Genomic DNA, 22,913 nt, shown 5'->3' on the forward strand with positions numbered 1-22,913 from the left:
CCAGGCAGTTTGCTAACTGCCTTATATTCATTATTGCATATAATTGCCAAAACATTCTAGTGAGGTAGGTGGTATTATCCTCATTTTACAAATAAGTAAGTCAAGATTTTGGCACATAAGTTTTTCCTCACATTATTTTAAATGAATCGCTTTATACTTATTTAAGGAAAACTCGTATCTATGTACCGGATTTAGATGGGGACTGAAAAAGTGACCCAAATACTAATTCCTATGCGTGAAAAACTGAGGAGATAATCTATGTTTCAGCAAAACACAAAAAAGTGGAACTCTGCAAAGCTAATATACTGAGTAGTTTATATTACTGCATGGGATTATAAAATATGTAATAGAAATACATTATGCCAAATTCAAGCCTGATAAAGAGTAAATAAGGTGAAAATACTAATTTATAGTATATATCTAAATACTCAGCTGAAAGATATAAAAAATATTTAATTAGGAAAAAAAGTTTTTCTTTACATATTTTATACATTCCTGAAATACTAAGATTTATACTGTATTCCCTTAGAGATACCCGTGCTTTCTCTGAAGGAACGAAAAATGGCAATGGATCACTCCTTGTAAGCAACAATATCTCTACTTGGTTTTTCAAATAAAAACTGGTAATAGATTTTATTTATTACCATGAGGGCATACACATGTGTTTCCCAAAAATTATTAGAACACTGCCTCAAAATTTCCATAAAATTATATATAATGAAACAGCAGACATTTTGAGCAAACTACAGAAATAACTCATTTGATTAAAAATCCTATCCAGTTTCAAATTTGTTTGTTGTAAACTGTCAATAATTAAAAGCTGTAACCCATTCATACTAATAGAACACCCAATAACAAAAGGAAGAAAAAGCTTGCATGCTGTCAAAAAAAAGTATCATTTCTATTTTTCCTGAAATATTATATAAATTATTTGGCATACAGCAGCCCCTCAAGTGAACAGTTCCTCTTGTACCTCCTTTTTTGCCTAGGCAATCCCCAGTTCTCTTACAGAAGCAAAGAAAAACCAAAAATCTTTGGGGAGAATAAATAATTCCATACCAATAAAACTACTGAGCATAAAAATATTTGAAGAGAATAATAAACAGTTTTTCTCTACATGCTCATACACAAACACTTCAAATGTCAAAACAGTTATAAAACAAGCAGATGATCTTCTAGCCTTATAGGGAGAGAAAAAAAGGAATTTAAATATATATATATTTTCAAAATGTATTTTGAAGCCAGGGAAAATAACCTTAATCTTTGAAGAAGTTGTAGTTCAGCACACAGCATCTCAAAAAGGTAATTATCGCTTTTGAACTATTTCTTAGTCTCAGTATTTAGCATTTTAGGCAAGTTCTCAACTGCCTTTAGACATCTTTGAAACTAGTCTCTTGTTTAATACAAAATAGGATGTCAGTTGATCAATATCCATTTGGCTTAAATTCATAAGTCCACAACCTCCCTTAAGTGGTAGAACAAACAGGTACAAATCCTGAAAATTTATTGTTTCTTTTTAAACTCCAAATGGTATTTGCAGATGCCAAAAGGCATTTTGAAATCACTCACCTTTGCTTCAGTAAAAATGAAAAAGGGGGATGGGGAGGGAGGGAGAATCTCATGAGGCCTTGTATGTCAAGTTTTTGCCCAGAGCTAATTTTCATAGCTGTGTTATAAAACCCCGAAAATGGAGGTTTATAATGGAAATGCTGACAGACCCTCAACTATAGCAGCATGAATGGATATAATTAAAGGAAAGCTTTTGGCTATACCTAACTCCACAAATGAAAGACTGCCATTTTTATATTAACCTCAAATAACAGCAAGTGAGAACTTAAAATGTGATTCCAGAGAGGTAATGTGAAATGTTAAAGATGACTGCTAAAACTATTTGACATTCGAAGTTTTAAACATAGGCATTTAGTTAACATAACCAAGTCAGTATTTTCATAATGCTACTTAATCAGCAATAAAGAATGCTCTGGTGAGCCATCAGCTCCAGTTAGCAGAAAGAAGCATATGAAGTTATTATTTCTTAACAGCCTAGAGGGAACTGCTTTTCTCTTTAATCAGTGATCTTAGATCCTTCCTACCTATAATTTCTCTGTCATACAGTTGTAAAACTATTACCCAGTTCAACACACACACGCACACACTTTACACACACATTTTTGCAAGGACTGGTACCTATTCCCACCTGAATTTGAAAACAGAAGAGATGGCTAAGGTAAAGTATTTCATTATTTCCCTTGTCAGAGATGCAGCCAGGAATAAATATCATCAATCTATATAATCCATCTTCCTTACCTAAACCCAAATTCAAATAACTTAGATCTGCTCTTAACTAAAGGGGGCGGCGAGCTTATGCTTTAATTTTTAACAACTATCCAAAATGTTTTTGACCCGATAGTATTAACAGTATATGGCATATCTAAAAAACTACTATCAAAAAATCTTGAATGAAGTTCCAGATTTGGGGTTAAGAAATTAGGAATACATCTCCATAACTGAATACCTAAATAACTTTTTCTTGTTTCCTGTCCAACTCTTCTTCCCTTCTTTCTTTATTTTTAAGGTAAACAATCCTGAATGATCTCTTGGGCCCATCTCCAATAAATCCCAAACTAAAGGCTGGACTGCCTTGATAATATTTGCCTTGGAAATGCTAAAAATTGATGGGATAAAATGAACCTATCCAAGTCACAGTTCCTTTTATTACACACAGTAATCTGTTTGCAAATTACTAAAGTATGTTAGTACCTAAAATACAACAGCATTAATAAAGACTTGCATATTGCTGCACTATTTTTATTCATACATTGACCTTATACTTGTATCTGTTAAAACTGCTGATTTGGGCAATATAAGCTGAACATGATTTGATGGGTTTTTTATGGCGATTGTTTTCAATCATAGTTGACAGCATAAGACAAAACCAAAACAGACATTTGTGAAAGGAATCAAATGTTATCAACATAAACATCTGATCCTTTTTGCACAGGCTAATCCTGAAGGCCAATAGCACAACCCCCTAACACCTACTCACACTCCAGAGGACAGCAAACTACAAATTGAATCCAGGTGCAGTTAAAAGAAACTCTTCCTATCAATGTAAACTTAACTTCACTTTATATAATTGTCATTCTTCATCATCCTTTTTTGATTTCTACCTCTGTACTTCTGAATAGTGTCCCATAGACTAACAGATACATCATAACTCACAATATATTTGCAAGAAATATTTTTCTAACACTCCTGAAATAACTTTGGCTTTAACACTAAAGGATTTCTACTAAATTGAATTTAAGGAGCAAAAATTTGTTTTTATCGCAAGAAGTGAAATTTAGAGGGTTGGAATAGTGCTAAAAAATCAAAGACAAATTATTATAAATAAAATGTGATATACTTGTCTCCACACCTCTCAAATCATTTTTTCCAACTGACTCATTAAAAAAAAAAAAACTTACAAAATAAAAAGAAAGTAATCAAAAGTCCCCAATAAGCAACTACCCATTTTTTTGTAGCAAAAACAAAATGTAAAAGCACTCAGAATTATACAAATAGTGGTAATAATTTCCGGTTTGCAAATAAGTTTGCAGATTTCATTCATTCAATTATCTCTAATCTTTTTTTTTTTTAAATGTAGTGGTATGGTTAGTTTTGGTTTAGTTATCTGTAAACTTATAAAGACAGTATAAGCCATTCAGGTGATGGTTACACTAAAAGCCCAAATTTTACCACTACACAATATATGCATGTAACAAAACTGCACTTGTAACCTCTAAACCTGTAAAAATAAAAAGAAAAGAAAATTAAGTAAGTTAATTAAAAATATAGTGTAAGAAGGCAGCTGTGGTATAGTTGGTTAAGAGTCTGAGTGCCAGTTCTGAAATTTAAATGTGTTATTTTAGATGAGCCACAAAAAAGTCTGTTTCCATTTTTTTCACCTATAAATAGGGATGGCAGGATTAGTAAAGAATAAAGAAGACAGTATTTATAAGCATTAAATCTTTCAAGAATATAAGAATTATTCTTGTGTTTCTAGTTACTATTTTTAAAGAATTACATACCAAGAAAAGTTCCAGTTAGGAGATTCAAGATAAGATGAAGTTGGTGAATGAATGTGAAATAGAGAAAAGAGTTCCTTTCTTTTTTGCTTTCTTTGTATTTTTATTTTTAATGTCTATCCAGCCTTCAAATTAAGTCTAATACGCCTATTACCAAGCTTCAACTGACACTGTTAACAAACTTCTGTGTTTCATTTCTTACCTTTTTTTTTTTCTTTTTGAGACGGAGTCTGCAGTGGCGTGATCTCGGCTTACTGCAACCACCACCTCCCGGGTTCAAGCAATTCTCCTGCCTCAGCCTCCTGAGTATCTGGGGTAACAGGCACACACCACCATGCCCATAACTTTTGTATTTTTAGTAGTGACGGCGTTTCACCATGTTGGCCAGGCTGGTCTCGAAGTTTTTTTTTTTTTTTTTTTTTTTTGAGACCCAGTCTCGCTCTGTCACACAGGCTGGAGTGCAGTGGCACGATCTCGGCTCACTGCAAGCTCCGCCTCCCGGGTTCAGGCCATTCTCCTGACTCAGCCTCTCGAGTAGCTGGGACTACAGGCACCCGCCACCACGCCCGATTAATTTTTTGTATTTGTAGTAGAGACGGGGTTTCACCCTGTTAGCCAGGATGGTCTCATCTCCTGACCTCGTGATCCGCCCACCTCGGCCTCCCAAAGTGCTGGGATTATAGGCATAAGCCACCACGCCCAGCCTTATTTCTTATCTTAGAATGCTTTTCTAAATACACTCCATACAATGATCTAAAAATGAGAATGGAAGCTTTTTCATACATTATCAGTCAGAGTAAAAACTGGTACAATGGGTTTTTTTGGTATGAAATTTGGTAACATCTATTCACATTTAAACTGCACATACATCAATTCATTCTTAAGAATTAATCTATAGGTATACTTCCACAAGTACACAGAAATACATTTACAAAGATGTTAAATAAACATAAACTGGTAAACAATACACATTTCCATTATTAGCAACTGGATAAAGTTTGGCACATCTATATAATGAGACAGTAAATAGTCATTTAACAGAATTAGGTAGGTTTTCATGTTTTAACATGAAAAGCTGTTCAGGAAATATTAAATAAAACAAGGAATTTGCAAAACAAAGATCATCTATTTTGTGTTTTAAATATACGGCTGGGCACAGTGGCTCATGCCTGTAATCCCAGCATTTTGGGAGGCCGAGGCGGGTGGATCACCTGAGGTCAGGAATTCAAGACCAGCCTGGCCAACATGGTGAAATCCTGCTTCTATTAAAACATAAAAATTAGCTGTGCGTGGTAGTGTGTGCCTGTAATCCCAGCTACTCAGGATGCTGAGGCAGGAGAATTGCTTGAGCTCAGGAGGCGGAGGTTGCAGTGAGCCGAGATGGCGCCACTGCACTCCAGCTCGGGTGCACAGAGTGAAACTCCGTCTCAAAATATATATGTATATATTCTGTATACACATATGTATACATTCTTTATACATATATGTATATATATAAAAATACATATATAGTGTGTGTATATATATGTATGTAGGTAGGAAGGAGATATCTGGAAGGTTCTATAGAAACCATTTTATTTCTATGGATTAGAACTAGAGCAATGTATCTCAACCTTAGCACTGCTGAAGATGGGCAACATAATTCTTTGTTGTAGGAGTTGTCTTGAGCACTGTAGAGTGTTCAGCAGCATTTCTGACCTCACCAGTGCTGTTCCCCTAGTTGTGACAACCAAAAATGTCTCCAGGCATCCAAATGTTCCCTGGGGGACAACTCGCTCCCAGTTGAGAACTACTGAACTAGAGAATGAAGAAGTGAAGCTGAGGAGACAGATTTACTTGTCACTTTATATCTCTTTTGTCCCCCATTTGTACAAGGATAATATATTACACAAACAATATAAAGGTAATTTTAACAAAAACCAAAAAGATTGCCAGAAATTTTTAATTAACACATTAAATTTAAAGTACTTGTAGGATACGAACCTATGAGGAAAAAAAAAACTATGTAAGAAGCAATATAATTGTTAAAAAAATTAAAAAGGACTTATCTATTTTCAGAAAAGGCAGAAAGATATATGGATTCTGCTACTTTTTTCCCCACGACTGCCTCTTCTGAAGATGCCCATACTCTTTCTTCCTTTCTTATTCCTATGCTCTGACATCTTTTGGGGACTATAGTTCTCCATGACCAGGATGGCTTAGACCAACACCCTCCTCTTCCTTCTTGTTTTGTATATTCAGACAGATATATAGAGACAAACCAAAACTGATATTGGAAACATAAAAATTTCTAATTTTCCCAAGAAGCACAGGGAATCACTTAACATTTATTTAAAAACTGAAGAAATAAAACAAAGTTGGCATTTGGAAGAAGTATAAAACCTGCCATGAAAACACAGCATAGAATAAAGAAAATTAAGCTAGTAATAGAAATAAATTTGATAATAAATAAATCCCCAAAATTTGGAAATCTTGCCAAGCTTAGCACCTCTGAAAAACAGATGCAACATTTGTAATATGATATTAGGAGGAGGGAAGCAGTCTGTTTATCTTTGGACATGATTTCAAATACAATCATTTTCTGTGACAGTGAGTAACTATACTGAGTGGTAGTATTTAACTTCTTAAGAACATGTACTTCAAAGGTAAAACTGCTATGTGAAAAGGGCCTAAAGGCAATAAATATCATAACCATTGTTCTTATCCACATCAAGTTTGTGTCTGAGTATATTTAACATATCTGCATAATTTTAGTGGATCTGAAAAACAGTAAGTTTTGTATAGGTGATTGGTGTTATTAATAGAATTATCTATGTTAATTTCAGAGCAAACTGGTTTATTTCAAAGAATTTGATGCAGCTAAGGCTATGACTTTGCTGCAAAAATTTAAAGAAAGTCACTTTTAAAAAATGGTGTAATGTGACCAAAACTTCCTTATGGGCACAAAATTACAAATGCTTCAGTAAAAGCTACCTCAGACATGAGCTCATGATCTTGCTCAGAATATCTGTAACGTATCTCTGGGTAATAATACACTTTTCTGAGAGGTAGCAGGGGAAGGAAGGGCTAAGAGAAAGCATGGCTCTCAGACTGCACCAGAGCTGCTCTTGGCTTTAGTTCTGCATCTTGTGTTTGCATATAAGCTTTCTTTTGAAAAGCTATTGTTTGAAAAACAGCTTGAAAACTACAGGTTGAGCCTCACTAATCTGAAAATTCAAAATCCAAAATGCCCCAAAATTCAAAATTTTTTGAGTGCCAACATGACACTACAAGTGGAAAATTGTATCTGGCCTCATGGGATGGGTTGCAGTCAAAACTTTGTTTCATGCACAAAATTATTCAAAATGTTGCATAAAATTACATTCAGCCTATGTGTATAAGATGTATATGAAACATAACTGAATTTTATGTTTAGACTTGGGTCCCCTCCTCAAAATATCTCATTATGCATATGCAAATATTCCAAAATCTAAACAAATCCAAAATCCAAAACACTTCTAGTCCCAAGCTTTTCATATAATAGCATTTTAGTACACGGATATATTCAACCTGTACTGATTTATGCCCATGTAGTAGAAAACTAAATCCTTCCTCTACATTTAGATTTCATGTGTATTTGTATATATGCATATATATAACTTTAATATAAAATCCACATAAGTAATTATATAAAACAAATCATAAATTAGCATACGACTGAAAACCATACCTGATTCTGGCCAGAACAGCTTGTAGAAAGCTCAATACTGTCCTAAGTTCAGATTCTCGACATGCTCGCAGAAGCATACTAAATCCATCATTAAGCAGTTTTTCATGGGAAGGATACAAGCAATAGCTGGTCTCAAACACTTCTTGAACACCATCAATGTATATGGAAAGAAGTGTCCAGATAGTCTGTCTCTGTACCATTTCCTCATTCTTAGACACCAAGAATTCCTTTGCTTTCTCCCGGAAAGCACATGAAAATTTCTCAGCCAAAACACCAATGTCCAGATTTTTCTGGGCATACATCAAGAGGAAGGCCATGTGACCCTTCCAAATGAGGGCTCTCTGAGACGTTACAAAAGCAGGCTTGAGGAAATTCAGGAGGTCTAAAACATGACTTGCAACATCTTCTACCTCTGCAACAGCTGCTAACAGTAGAAAAAGGCTAAAAAAGTTCTGTAGACCAACTTCAGTTAGTTCTTCCATTCTTTTTTGATGGAATTTTGAATATATTCTGTAAAACATTAAAAAATGCTTTAATAAAATTGTTTCATTCACAAAAATCTGTATCTCTTAAAAGAAAATTTGTTTCAATACTCATAACAATCTCATTAAATTTTAAGCTAATTCTTCATTTTGATGCTGCCTTGTCACTTTTTTTACTTAGAAAACACATAATGGCCCTACCTTGAAATTTCCCAATGATGCAGCTAATCACCTGTAAGTGAATCAAAGGATTCAATGGCTTTCCCCAAAGGAAAGTAGAAATGTTTTCATATAGTACATGGCTTTTCCTTTTATTCAAGTCCCCCATCACCTTTCTTTTCTTATTTTGATTAGTAAATAAGAAAGAATATATAATCTTTTAAATACAATTTGATATGCTTTTACAGAGATCTTAACAGGACAATTTTATGTAACAATTTTCCTTAAACTCTTTTCTCCCTGCACCCCCTCACGAACACTTGCTCTTATTTTACTTATACCTTAAGACAATGCAAGGCGTTAGAAAAATTTTGTAGCCATCTGCAAAGAACTATGCATTTAAAAATCTCCCATCAATACTATTTAATACAATAGTTGACAAAATAGTACAATAGATAATAATATAGTTAATAGTTGACATTCTTTTCTTTCATCAATTAAGGGATTAGAATTGAAAACAATTCATCTGAATTCCTACTTACGAATTAAGTTGTTGTTGGTTTTTTGTTTTTTGTTTTTTTGAGACGGAGTCTCACTCTGTTGCCCAGGCTGGAGTACAGTGGCGCAATTTAGGCTCACTGCAGCCTCCACCTCCCAGTTTCAAGTTATTCTCCTGTCCTAGCCTCCTGAGTAGCTGGGATTGCAGGCATGCACCACCACGCTTGGCTTTTTTTTTTTTTTTTTTTTTTTTTTTTAGTAGAGACAGAGTTTCACCACGTTGTCCAGGCTGGTCTCAAACTCCTGATCTCAAGTGATACGCCCACCTCAGCCTCCCAAAATGCTGGGATTACAGGTGTGAGCCACCACACCTGGCCTTAAGTTTTGCAACTTCTATAACTGGCTTATTCAGGGCAGAAATGAGTAATGCTCATGAGAGTTAAATGTTTATAAATACTTAAAAGCTGACAAACTCTTAAAAGTAAAAATCTGTTTAATTATCTTTGTATTGTCTACTACTATCCCCACTATAGTGCTTGACATATAGTATGTGTCTAATAAACAGACTTGTTATTGAATAAATTCCAATGACTTCTTTAGCCATAAAGTTCTGAGTATTATGTCTTCCATAAAATTGCTTAAGATTCAAAAACAAACTGTCAAATAGAACAAAATAAAAAAAAACTGTTTGAGCCATGTGATTCTTGTAGATTTAATAAAGAAGCTGCCATTTAAAACAGTATATGATAAATAAAATATCCAAACCATATCACCATACCCTTGTAAGAATTACTCACTGTGGGACTCAAACAGGAATTTCATTAAGTGATTCTTGAGAAGTCCCTACCTAGTATTCTCTTCCCTGAGAGGTCTCAACAAATAATCTGAGCAAATGGTAGATGGTGGTGTACTGCACAAAGAAGGCTAAGAAAAGAGCTAATATAGGCAAAGGAAGTAGAAAAAAGAAAGACAATTTAAAAGTATACTCATTGAACAAGCAAAACTCTCAAAAGAGACAGAGAAAACAATGGACTAATGTGACCAAAGTTTATTTTATCAGAAATGAAAACAGCATAGTTCCCAAATGAGAACATTAGTTATCTGGTTCTACTATACTGTGGTCAGTTCTCATTTAAAAAACAAAACAAACCAAAAAAACCAGTGCTTGCGAACTGCTGGGCTCAAAGAACACAAAAGTTTTATATGTTGAAACTATTACCTACCAACGTACAACTTGAAGATGTTTGTTTCTATCACTTTTAATCAAATGCATATAATGGATTACCTAGTAACATTATAACTAATTAAGACTCTAATCCCAAGTAAACATAACAAAATACAAATAGTAACACCTATCCAAAGATATCAGTGCACACTCATGACAGAAGATACTGCATATACCTTCCTTTGACTTGTTTCCAAGGATGAGGGCCATTGCTCTTCATTGCTTTTTTAACAACTTTTGCCAGAATACAAAGAAAAATAGTGTAACTACTGCTGGATTTATATAGTTCCTGATCTTGTTTATCACAACAGCAAGTCTTCACCATTTCAAGCATAGACAAGGGTGACTTCATGGTATTAGCAAGGCCTTTAAAAGGAAGCCAAGAAATACTGAAGGAACTATTCTAAAAGGGGGGGAAAAAAAGATAGAAAACAATTATTAGTCTCTTAGTAAATAAAATGGTAAGCTGCAAATCCCAGTTAGTTGGTTCATCAAAAGTCTGACTCATCTTAATCACAAAAACTACATGAACACGATTCCCTAAAATAAAAATTCCATGAAAGTACAGAGCATCAAGAGGTGTCCAAATTTTGGATTGTCCCCCAAATGTGTTTTTAACAGTTGATTTGTCCAAATTAGGATACAAACAAGATCCATACATTGCATTCAGTGATATGCATGGTACTGTGGGCTCTTTTATTCTTTAAGTTTCCCAATGTTTTTGTTATACCACTTGTTTTTAATATCAGGTCATTTGTTGTATAAAATTTCCCATGTTCTAAATTTAGCTGCTTGTATGGCTCTAGTGTTACTTAATCTTTTATCCCTTCCCTTTTCTGTAAATTGGTGGCTATATCTAGAGGTTTCATCAGATTCATGTTGACTTTTTTGACAAGAATCTTTCATCAGTAGTACTAAGTAGTTCCTATTGCATTTAGTAAAAAGGCACATAAGTTCTGACTTTTTGTGATGTTAAAACTGGTCAGGTTATCAGCCTGGTCCACCCATTTTAGTGGTCCCACAAGCCTTTTACTTAACAGTTTTCGTAGCATTGATGATCATTGCCCAGATGCCTTATTTCATTAAATGTACAAAATGGTGACTTCTAATTCTATCACGTTTTCTTAATTAACTCATCAGAAATCTGATTACTCTAAAATATAGTTTGTATTTTCTTTACAGTTTTCAGAATTAGGTGTTTCTTTTTTCAGAGTAACTTTTTACAAAGAAGCATAAACTCAGATTTAAACATATTTAATATGTTTTAATCTATTGCAGTCATTATTCTTTCTTATGCTCAAATTTTCCCATTTTCTGGGCAATGGACGTTCCTTCAGGTTGGCTCCTGTGTCCTTCTGACATGACTCTAGCTTAATTTGATACTTTTCCTGCTTTCTGGTATGACAAGACACCCTAGACTCACCCTGGACTCTTCCTGCCTCAAGACTACAATCAGTCATTTCTCCAACTAGCCTAAAATTATGCTTCAGAGAAGGGCATTTTTCTAATTTTTTAATAAGCTCCATTATCCACAAATCCAAACGTTATTTACTTGTAAATCTTCCATTACCATTTTCTATTTTGATTGAGAGGTTCACTAATTATTTACCCCAAACCCAAAACATCCCAAATTTCCTTTCTATATACAAAGTATAAATGCTTTAAATCTACCTTTAAAATTTTAATCTTCCAAACTCATCCTCTCCTTTCTAAATATATTGTCCCTATTTCAGTTCTCAGCCACAGTATCATTTGCTCATACAACTACAATAAACCACTAAGTTGTCTGTACCCAATTCATTTACACCACTTTCAGAAAAAAAAAAAAAAAAAAAACTTTCTCAAACACATACCTAAGTCACATCCTCGCTATTTAGTGTCTCCTGAATAAACCAGAATTAACTGTACATTATCTTCAACCCTTCATAGCCTAGCCCCAGACTGCCTTCTCTAGTCTCTTATCTTCGGTCTCTCCATAGTTATCCGAGGCCTATAATTCAGAACTATTTAACATGGTAGGAACAGACCATGCTTTTTCATACCTCCATTATTTGTCCATATTGTTCATTCTGCCTGGATCCCTTTTTCTTCTGTTCTTAAGAAAATTCTACTCATTCCCAAAGCCAAGTTCAAAAATTATGACCTCATGAAGTCTTCCACAAATACAGATACCGGGTTAGATACCCTCTCCTCTGGAGTTCCACAATTATAACTTTTTTCCCACAATGTATGTATACCCACCCACTAGTAGCCTATAAGCTACTCAAATGCCAGGATTGTTTCTTACTCAGGACAGCAGTGCCTGTTCAATGTGTCATGAGCAATCAATTATTATTAGAAACATTTATAAATGAAGATTTTATAAATATCTGATACATTTTAGCTACTTTGTTTACCCTTGCTCTCAAGAGAAAAAGGATACCAAATGCTGTCTCCCTTATGACAAAGCTCTACAATGTTAAAGATAAAACTATTCATGAGCTACTCCAATCTACTCTGAAAAAAATTAACTTTTTAAGAAAAATCCATAACTATTCATAATTAAACCATAAAGACATTCCTCAAATATGTACAAATTTTTAAAATTCCTGGAGCAAATTCATATTCTATTCACTCACCAGGTTCTTACTATAATATTCCCATAAAATGGTAACAATTGCAATGTTTGGCTCCCAGAAATCACAAAGTGTCAAACAACAGTGAAGATACATTCGTAATTGTTCTTCTAGAATGACACCCTAAAAAATAAACTGAAGTTATGAGAAGGTAAATGGGCTCTGGCAATATAAACATTTTCACTTGATATTGTGCTGTATAACCTGCAGCTAAAAAGAAAATAAATATGCGTCACCCAATTATACCCATTCTCATATGCAGACTAGGTCTAAATCAACACAACACATACTTCCAAAAACATGTTTTAAACACCATTAACACATTCAGATAACAGAAGTCACATAACTCGACTTTTAATTCAATTATTTAAAAATTACAGGTGTTTCATAATTGAATGGTACTGGAAACCCAGAAACCAGAAAAGGAACCCAAACCAGAAAGAAGTGGCAAAAATGATGTAATGATTAAGATGTACACAAATCCAGAGTGCTTGGTCATACTTAAGTACTTGGTCAAATCTTTTTATAGGATTATAGGAGTTGTTCTTTCTAAAACCAAAGGATTGTCAGAGTACATCTATTTTAACCTTTTAGGAGATAACAGGAGGAAAAGTAAGTAGAAAAAACATAGATGCTTTTTCTATGACGATATAACCATGCATATATTTTTTAAATAACACACTGAATTCCAATCATTCAACAATTGTATTTAAAACTTACCACATACTAGGCACTGTTTTAACGTACTAGGCATAGGACAACAAGTAAGTCAGAGATAGCACATGTACTGGTAGAGCTTACATTTTTGGAAAGAAAAGAAAAGGACACTAAAACAAGATAAATTTGAACAGAAATAACTGCTGTGAAAATGAAACAAAGCAAAGTAATGTGGCAAAGTAATTGGTAAAGGATGAGCATCATTATTTTATTAGCTGCTATGAATGGAAAAGCCTTTTGAAGGGCTGCAATTGAACTACATGATTAAATGAAAGTCAATAAAGACTTGGAAGAAAAACATTCAAGGCAGAGAAAATGAGTGGAAAGTTCCTCAATTATTAGTAGGCTTGGTATTATAAAATTCTAGACAGGAAGACATCATATCTCATTTGAGGCTTTACTGGTCTTGGTAAGAAATTTGGATTGTATTTTAAATATGTTGGGAAGCTACTGGAAAAGAGTAAGCACAGAAGTGACATGATGTGATTGTTTCAAAAACACTGCTCTGGATTATACATAAAGAGTGAATAGAGGGGATAAGAAGAGATGCAGGGAGACCAGGTAGGAGGTGACTGTGCGAAACTATAAGACTGAAACTTTAAAGATATGTTTGGAAAAAGATTCAGTGGGATTTGCTGGTAAATTACATTAAAGTATGAAAGGAAGAAGTTTCAGGTTTTGGCATAAGGAAATAGGTCAATGGTGCTATTTCCTGAAATGGCAAAGACTAAAGGAAGAACTTATGAGGTGAGTGTCCAGGGTATACAAGTAGAGCTATTAAGCAGATAATCTGACCTATGGGTCTAGAGTTAAGGGATTAAAGTCAGAGTTGCTGACATAAATTTGGGTCAATGATAAAAGGATCCATAACTGAGAGCCATTTGATATTACAACATTTTCATATGAAGCAAGTGGAGAATATATGCAAAAACAAGTGGTCAATGAAGTAAAAAAGGAAACCAGGCATTGCGGATGCCAAGAGAAGTACTTCAGAAAAACGACAATGGTGAACAGGATTGACCTCTGCTCAGAGGTTACAAAAAGAAGAAGTAAGAACCCTTGGAAGAAACAATATGGAAGTCATTGACGGCCTTCCCAGAGCAGTTTGGGGTTTGATGAAGACTACGATGAAGAAGCTCAACTATGGATGGCTGAGGACATCTAGGAGGTGAGGAAGTAAATATTTAAGTGAAAATACACAAACAATAAAGTCCTTGAACAGGTGAGAAGAGTTAAGATCCAGTGCATGAGGGAAGGAATTAGCTCTTGATAGAAAGTGACACTTCTAACATAAAAGAAGAATAGTCTGAGAGGTTGAATATGAAGCAGATGTGTTGGGAGATTTAAAGCTGTAAAGATAGGAATTCTTAACTGACCAATTCTATTTTTCAATGATTTATGAGGCAAGATGTTAACCCGAATGGATTGGAGAAGAGTACGTATTAAATTTTATACGTACATATAATTTTATACGTCTCTTTGTATAAAATTTATACAAAGAGAAGTTCTGGGCCAGGCACGGTGGTTCACACCTGTAATCCCAGCACTTTGGGAGACCGAGCTGGGTGGATCACCTGAGGTCAGGAGTTTAAGACCAGCCTGGCCAACATGGCGAAACCCCATCTCTACTAAAAAATACAAAAATTAGCTGGACGAGATGGCAGGCACCTATAATCCCAGCTACTCGGGAGGCCAAAGCAGGAAAATCACTTGAACCCGGGAGGAGCCAGAGGTTGCAGTGAGCCGAGACTGCCATTGCACTGGGAGACAGAGTGACACTCTTTCTCCAAAAAAAAAAAAAAAAAAAAAGAGAAGATCTGAAGTAAGTCATTAAGTCATTTTGGAGAGCAGAAAAGCAAACATTCTAGAGCTGATGGCCATTTGAGATTATGATCAACAATTTAAAGTCAATCATCCGAGTAAAAATGAATGTATGATTTTCTCTCACAATATTCAGTTGTGGGTGGTGTGGGAGATAGGAGAGAAAGAATGGCTTTTTCATGGTTAAAACAAGTTAAGGGCTATGGAATTAAAGATGTTTCTTATGGAGTAATGCCCAAATGTAATATGCCTAAATTTGATTGTTCAAAATTAAGATAAGACATTCTTTTAAAAAGGACTAAAGCAGAGATTAAGGCCGGGCACAGTGGCTCACACCTGTAATCCCAGCACTTTGGGAGGCCAAGGAGGGCAGATCACCAGGTCAGGAGATCGAGACCATCCTGGCTAACACGGTGAAACCCCGTCTCTACTAAAAATACAAAAATTTAGCTGGGCATGGTGGCAGGTGCCTGTAGTCCCAGCTACTCAGAAGGCTGAGGTAGGAGAATGGCAAGAACCTGGGAGGCGAAGCTTGCAGTGAGCCGAAATAGCGCCACTGCACTCCAGCCTGGGTGACAGAGCGAGACTCCGCCTCAGAAAAAAAAAAAAAAAAAAGGACTAAAGCAGAGATTAGAAGCAGGCATATTCATTTAATGGACTTATTGGAATATTCATTAAAAATAATTGGTTGTGTACATTGTTTAAGAAACAAAGTGAGGAAATGGAAGAGGACAGAAAAATGAAAAGGTCAACGGTAATGGGCAAAATGAAAAGAAAAATGAAAAGTGAAAAGCTGTAGAGTATAACCATGGGAGGAGGTAGATAAGGCAAGTAAAAGAAAATCTAATAAGAAGTGAGGCTATTAAGAAATTGAAAGGACAGTTCGATTATACCCAATACCGTCAGGGTCACTAGCAGAAATAGTGTACAGGTAAAGAAGAACACAGTGATCTTGGTACAAAACCTTTTCAATGAATGAAGAGTGACCCAAATATGGGTAAAAAACAGCAATGCACAATTTTTTTTGGACAAGGCCTTAACTCTTTATTCATTATTTAAAATACACTTCAAACTACAAGTTCTCCAGAAAACTTCCTAACTCCCCTACTAGATAAGTGGCCTTTCTTTACACTTTTATGGCACACTAGGCATACCTACATCATCATACTTACCTTGTTAAGTTTAATGTTTATCTGCTTTCAAGTGTCTAAGAGCTCTCTGAAAGATAGAATAATACCCACATGGTATATACGCCATGGTGCCTGTTTCACCAAAGAGCCTCCATAAATGATTCATGAACAAAACTGAGATCTGGGTTCTGACGCTTCTTCCCAACAAGTAGAGTTATGGCTTAGGGAAAGACATTTAGCTTCTCTAATAAACAATTAAGCTTATTTAACCAAAGAAGGCAAGGTTCTGTCCATCACTAATATCCTCTAATTTTATTATGAAAATATTAAACTAGATCCAGGTTCATATTGATTCCTATGGCACACTACTGAATTGAAATAAAGCATACTAATTTTATCATGTTTATAAGGTAAAAAAGTAGGTTATGTTATCAAAGTTCATATTGAAGGGTTTTATTTAACATCTGAAATTCATTTTACCATGTAAAATCCAGAAAAACATATTTAAACTATAAAAAAAATGCAAAGTTTGGGAAAAGCAAAAGTATGAATGCTAGGTACCAAACAGTGGAGTTAAACATATATGAAAATTCAAATCTCAGTTCTGCCATTTCCTAAGCTAGCTGTGTGAACCTGGACAAGTTCTTCAAACATTCTGGGCCTCAGTCTGTAAAAGTATAAAATGGAAACAGAAACATCACTACACACGACTGTCGTAAGTATTAAGTGAAGGTATGTGCAGTAAGTGTTAAGCAGAGTGCTTGCATAGGGATAGCTATCGTTTTGTTATCTGCAGGAGAGAAATGTACTTTAGACCAATGTTACTCTTCTGATGATCAAATAATAAATGCAACAGGGTCATAGTATTGTTCCTTAAGATGATACATATCAATTTTGTCAGTTTTAAGCAAACCCTACCTAATCACAGAGATTTGATTAAAGACATGTAATTCCATGCCCTCTGATTAAAGATTGTTTTTAATAAGCCATAAGGCCTATGGGCCTCTTTTCCACAAAGCCTTAAACCTGACTGGCTCAAGGAGTACTACTCATCTCCCACATTTTCAGAAGCCCTTATGGGCTCTCAGCGTGTCTCATCTCCTGTGTGTGTGTGTGTGTGTGTGTGTGTGTGTGTGTGTGAGTGTATCAGACGGGGAGAGAATATGAGCTATTTAATGAATATTCCAATAAGTCCATTAAATGAATATGCCTGCTTCTAATCTCTGCTTTAGTCCTTTTCTAAAGAATGTCTTATCTTTATTTTGAATAATCAAATGTACGCATATTACATTTGGGCATACTACATAGGTCAAATCTTTAATTGGACTAATAAGGTGCACATTCACTCTTTTAGCTCTTTTTTTGAGACGGAGTCTCGCTCTGTCACCCAGGCTGGAGTGCAGTGGCGCGATCTCGGCTCACTGCAAGCTCCGCCTCCCGGGTTCACGCCGTTCTCCTGCCTCAGCCTCCCGAGTAGCTGGGACTACAGGCGCCCGCCACTGTGCCCGGCTAATTTTTTTGTATTTTTAGTGCAGACGGGGTTTCACCGTGTTAGCCAGGACGGTCTCGGTCTCCTGACCTCGTGATCCGCCCTCCTCGGCCTCCCAAAGTGCTGTGATTACAGGCGTGAGCCACCGCACCCGGCTAGCTTAGTTATTACATAGAAATGGCAATTTAACGGCCGGGGGTTGGTGGCTCACGCCTGTAATCACAGCACTTTGGGAGGCCGAGGCGGGCGGATCACAAGGTCAGGAGACCGAGACCGTCCTGGCTAACACGGTGAAACCCCGTCTGCACTAAAAATACAAAAAAATTAGCCGGGCACAGTGGCGGGCGCCTGTAGTCCCAGCTACTCGGGAGGCTGAGGCAGGAGAATGGCATGAAGCCGGGAGGCGGAGCTTGCAGTGAGCCGAGATAGCGCCACTGCACTCTGGCCTGGGCGAAAGAGCGAGACTCCGTCTCAAAAAAAAAAAAAGAAAAAGAAAAAGAAAAAAGAAATGGCAATTTAACAATTGGTTATTATATATAATTTAACAAAGACTCATTTATTTATGCATAACTAACCTACCTATCAGAAACCATCACAAGAAGAAAATTTATTCACAGTCTAAACAGTAACTGTTACCAGAAGTTTGCCTAATTGGATTTATTTTTAGGAGAGAATAGAGTTGGGCTTCAATATCCCAGTTACGATCCTTCTACTCAAGAAACACTGATTTTTAGTTAGTTATTTAAAGACTATTGTCCCACATTATTTAGATCTAATCACATTCTGAGTTGGTTCTACTCCTGGACTCTCCAAATTAATGTGTTTAAAAAATCAAAATAATTTTTAAAAATCAGGCTTACTTTTTAAATACCCTTCCATAACCTTTATAAAACTAAAAATTACTTCTGTGATCTCAGAAAACAATGATGCTTTTAAAAAGCAGGCAGCAAAAGATGAAAAATCTTTCTCATATGAAAACAATAATGCTGTTCCCAAAGGTAGAACACACGTTTACAATTAGCACTCACAAATATTAAATAGGATTACCTCTAAAAAATTGTACTTAAGTAACTAAAATTGAGCAATATATGTTCTCTTTACTAAACTAAAACTCCACCTCTGTTTCTGGCAGATCCTCTCTAGCTAGAAAAAAGAATTCGAAACATTATTTGCTTGATTAAAGCTGTAGTGGTCGGTTGGGTGCGGTGGCTCCCATCTGTAATCCCAAGCACTATTGGAAGCTGAGGCAGGAGGATTCCTTGAGGCCAATAATTCAAGATCAGCCTGGGAAACACAGCAAGATCTGTCTATAAAATGAAGATATTAGCCAGACATGGTGGCATGCACCTGTCCTAATGACTCGGGAGAAGGAGGCAGAAGAAGTGCTTGAGCTCAGGAGTTCAAGGTTATAGTGAGCTATAACCACACCACTGTACTCCAATCCAGCGTGGGTGACAGTGAAAGACTCTGTCTCTTTAAACAAAAAATAAAAACAAAAAGTATAATGAAGTGTACACTGATTTTATTTGAAGGCTGCTGTATATTTGGAAGATTTTTATTTTGTTTAAATACAGCAAATGGACTCTTTCACCACTGTCACTGTTGGAGATCAAGTCAAAGTACATGACCATGGTCAGATTTCAATTTACCTCAATGGGAGGAAAATAGATATAATCAAACTGACAGTTCTATCCAAATATATTATTCTTTACAACTACCTACTACTGCTCCCACAAAATTGGTTTCCAGAAATCCAACACACAGTCCTATACTACTTATAGAATATAATTTGATACAATCAAGGAACACTAAAACTGAAAGAATAGCAGAGAACCACAGAACTACTTCTTCATAAATATTATAATCGCCTCTTTTCCCATAGGAAAGATATTTTGACTTTATGCTAGACCTAAATTCATAGAGCATGTTTCTTAGATTAGTCATATTATTCCTACTTCTAGGGTGACTAACTCATCCCGGTTTGCTCAGATGTTTCCTGGTTTCACACTGAAACTCTGGGCCATGCAAACCAGGATAGGATGGCTGGTCACCTGACCTACTTTTTCCCCCACAACCAATAGTCTTTGGGGAACAGGTGGTGTTTGGTTACATGAATAAGTTCTTTAGTGGTGATTTCTAAGGTTTCGGTGCACCCATCACCTGAGCAATATACACTGTACCCAAAGTATGGTCATTTTTTTTTTTTTTTTGAGACAGAGTTTTGCTCTTGTCACCTAGGCTATAGTGCAATGGCGCGATCTTGGCTCACTGAAACCTCTGCCTCCCAGGTTCAAGTGATTCTCCTGCCTCAGCCTCCTGAGAAGATGAGATTATAGGCACATGCCACCACACCCGGCTAATTTTTGTATTTTTAGTAGAGACAGAGTTTCACCATGTTGGCCAGGCTGGTCTTGAACTCCTGACCTCAGGTGATCCACCTGCCTTGGCCTCCCAAAGTGCTGGGATTACAGGCGTGAGCCACCACACCCGGCCTGTACCCAAAGTATAGTCTTTTATCCCTCACCCTACTTCCACCATTCCCCTCAGGCCCTCAAAGTCCATTATATCATGCTTACACCTTTGTGTCCTCATAGCTTACCTCCAAGTTAAAAACGAGAACATATGTTGGTTAGTTTTCCATTCCTGAGTGTTGTCACTAAGAATAATGGTCTCCACTCAATCCAGGTTCCTGCAAATACCATTATTTCATTCCTTTTTAAGGCTGAGTAGTATTCCATGTTCTATATATAAGAAGTTTTCTCTATCCACTCATTAATTGATGGGTATTGGGCTGGTTCCATATTTTTGCAATTGCAGATTGTGCTGCTATAAACATGCATGTGCAAGTGTTTCATAATGCTTCTTTTCATCTGGAGAGACACCTAGCCATGGCACTGATAGATCAAATGTTAGATCTTCTTTTAGTTCTCTAAGGAATATCCATAATGTTTTCCACAGTGTTTGTACTAGTTTACATTCCCACCAGCAACTTAAGTGTTTCCTTTTCACCAAATCCACATCAACGTCTATGTTTTTTTTATTTTTAAATTATGGCCATTCTTGCAGGAGTAAGGTGGTGTTGCATTGTGGTTTTGATTTGCATTTCCCTGATCATTAGTGATGTTGAACATTTTTTCATCTGTTTCTTGGCCATTTACATATCTTCTTTTGAGTATTGCCTATTCATGTCCTTAGCCCACTTATGGATGGGATTTGGGTTTGGTTTATTCTTGTTTCTCTAGTTCCTTGAAGTGTGACCTTAGATTGTCTATTTGTGCTCTTTCAGACTTTTTGATGTAGGCATTTAATGCTATGAACTTTCCTCTTAGCACTGCTTTTGCTGTACCTCAGAGGTTTTGATAGGTTGTGTCACTATTACTATTCAGTTCAAAGGATTTTTAAATTTCTATTTTGATTTCATTATTGACCTAAAGATCATTCAGAAGCAGATTATTTAATTTCCACGTATTTGTATAGTTTTCAAGGTTCATTTTGGAATTCATTTCCAATTTTATTCCACTGTGGTCTGGGAGAGTACTTGATATAATTTCTATTTTTTAAAAATTATTGAGACTTGTGGCCTATCATATGGTCTATCTTGGAGAATGTTCCATGTGCTGGTGAAGAGAATGTATATTCTGCAGTTTGAGTAGAATGTTCTGTAAATATCTGTTAAGTCCATTTGTTCTAGGGTATAGTTTAAATCCATTGTTTCTTTGTTGACTTTCTGGCTTGATGACCTGACTAGTGTTGTCAGTAGAGTATTGAAGTCCCCCACTATTATTGTGTTGCCATCTATCTCATTTCTTAGGTCTAGTAATTATTTTATAAATTTGGGAGCTCCAGTGTTAGTTGTGTATGTTCCCTATTTAGGATTGTGATATTCTTCTATTGGATACTTTTATCATTACATAATGTCCCTCTGTCTTTTCAAACTGTTGTTGCTTTAAAATCTGTTTTGTCTGATACAAGAATAGCTACTTCTGCTCACTTTTGGGGTCCATTTGAATGGACTATCTTTTTCCACCCCATTACCTTAAGTTATGTGAGTCCTTATGTGTTAAGTCTCTTGGAGACAGCAGATACTTGGTTGGTGAATTTTTATCCATTCTGCCCTTCTATATCTTTTAAGTGACACATTTAGGTCATTTACATACAATGTTAGTATTGAGATGTAAGGTACTATTCTATTCACTGTGGTAGTTGTTGCCTGAATGCCTTTTTTCATTGTGTTATTGTTTGATAGGCCCTGTGAGATTTATGCTTTAAAGAGGTTTGTTTGGTATATTTTGAGGTTCAAGATTTAGGTCTCCTTTCAGCAGTTCTTATAGTGCTGGCTTGGTAGTGACAAATTATCTTAGCATTTGTTTATCTGAAAAATACTTTATATCTTTCCTTCATTTATGAAGCTTAGTTTCACTGGATACAACATTCTTGGATGATAATTTTGTTTAAGGATGCCAAAGATAGGACCCAAATCCCTTCTAGCTTGTATTCCGCTAAAATAGCTGCTGTTAATTTGATAGGTTTTCCTTTGTAGGTTACCTGATGCTTTCTGCCTCACAGCTCTTAAGATTCTTTGCTTTGTCTTCACTTTAGGTAACCTGATGACTATGTGCCTAAGGTGATTATCTTTTTTGTGATGTTTCCCAGGTGTTCTTTGAGCTTCTTGTATTTGGATGTCTAGATCTCTAGCAATGCCAGTGCAGTTTTCCTAGATGATTCCCTCAAATAAGTTTTCCAAACTTTTAGATTTCTCTTCTTCTTCTTCAGGAACACCAATTATTCTTAGGTTTGGTCACTTAACATAATCCCAATATTCTTGGAGGTTTTGTTCATTTTTTTAAAAAATTCTTTTTTCTTTGTCTTTATCGGATTGGATTAATTTGAAAACCTTGTCTTCAAGCTCTGATGCTCTTTCTTCTACTTGTTTGATTCTATTGTTGAAACTTCTCAGTGCATTTTGCATTTCTCTAAATGTGTCTTTCATTTCCAGAGTTG

The 22,913-nt window shown here is 35.7% G+C and overlaps 1 protein-coding gene across 4 annotated transcripts in view; it reads right to left on the reverse strand.

Moving 5' to 3' along the window:
- The window catches only part of MMS22L (MMS22 like, DNA repair protein), a 151,252-nt gene that overhangs the window by 88,508 nt on the left and 39,831 nt on the right, over nt 1–22,913 (reverse strand). For all 4 annotated transcript variants that reach the window (XM_055113967.2, XM_008978091.5, XM_055113966.2 and 1 more), the window contains exons 12-14: nt 12,759–12,878; nt 10,317–10,543; nt 7,777–8,286 (exon numbers count right to left, since the gene is read on the reverse strand). In XM_055113967.2, coding sequence (XP_054969942.2) covers nt 7,777–8,286; nt 10,317–10,543; nt 12,759–12,878 — 857 coding nt within the window. The remainder of the gene's footprint in view (nt 1–7,776; nt 8,287–10,316; nt 10,544–12,758; nt 12,879–22,913) is intronic.

The sequence above is a fragment of the Pan paniscus genome, chromosome 5 (genome assembly GCF_029289425.2).
Source record: "Pan paniscus chromosome 5, NHGRI_mPanPan1-v2.0_pri, whole genome shotgun sequence".
NCBI classification, from domain to species: Eukaryota; Metazoa; Chordata; class Mammalia; order Primates; family Hominidae; genus Pan; species Pan paniscus.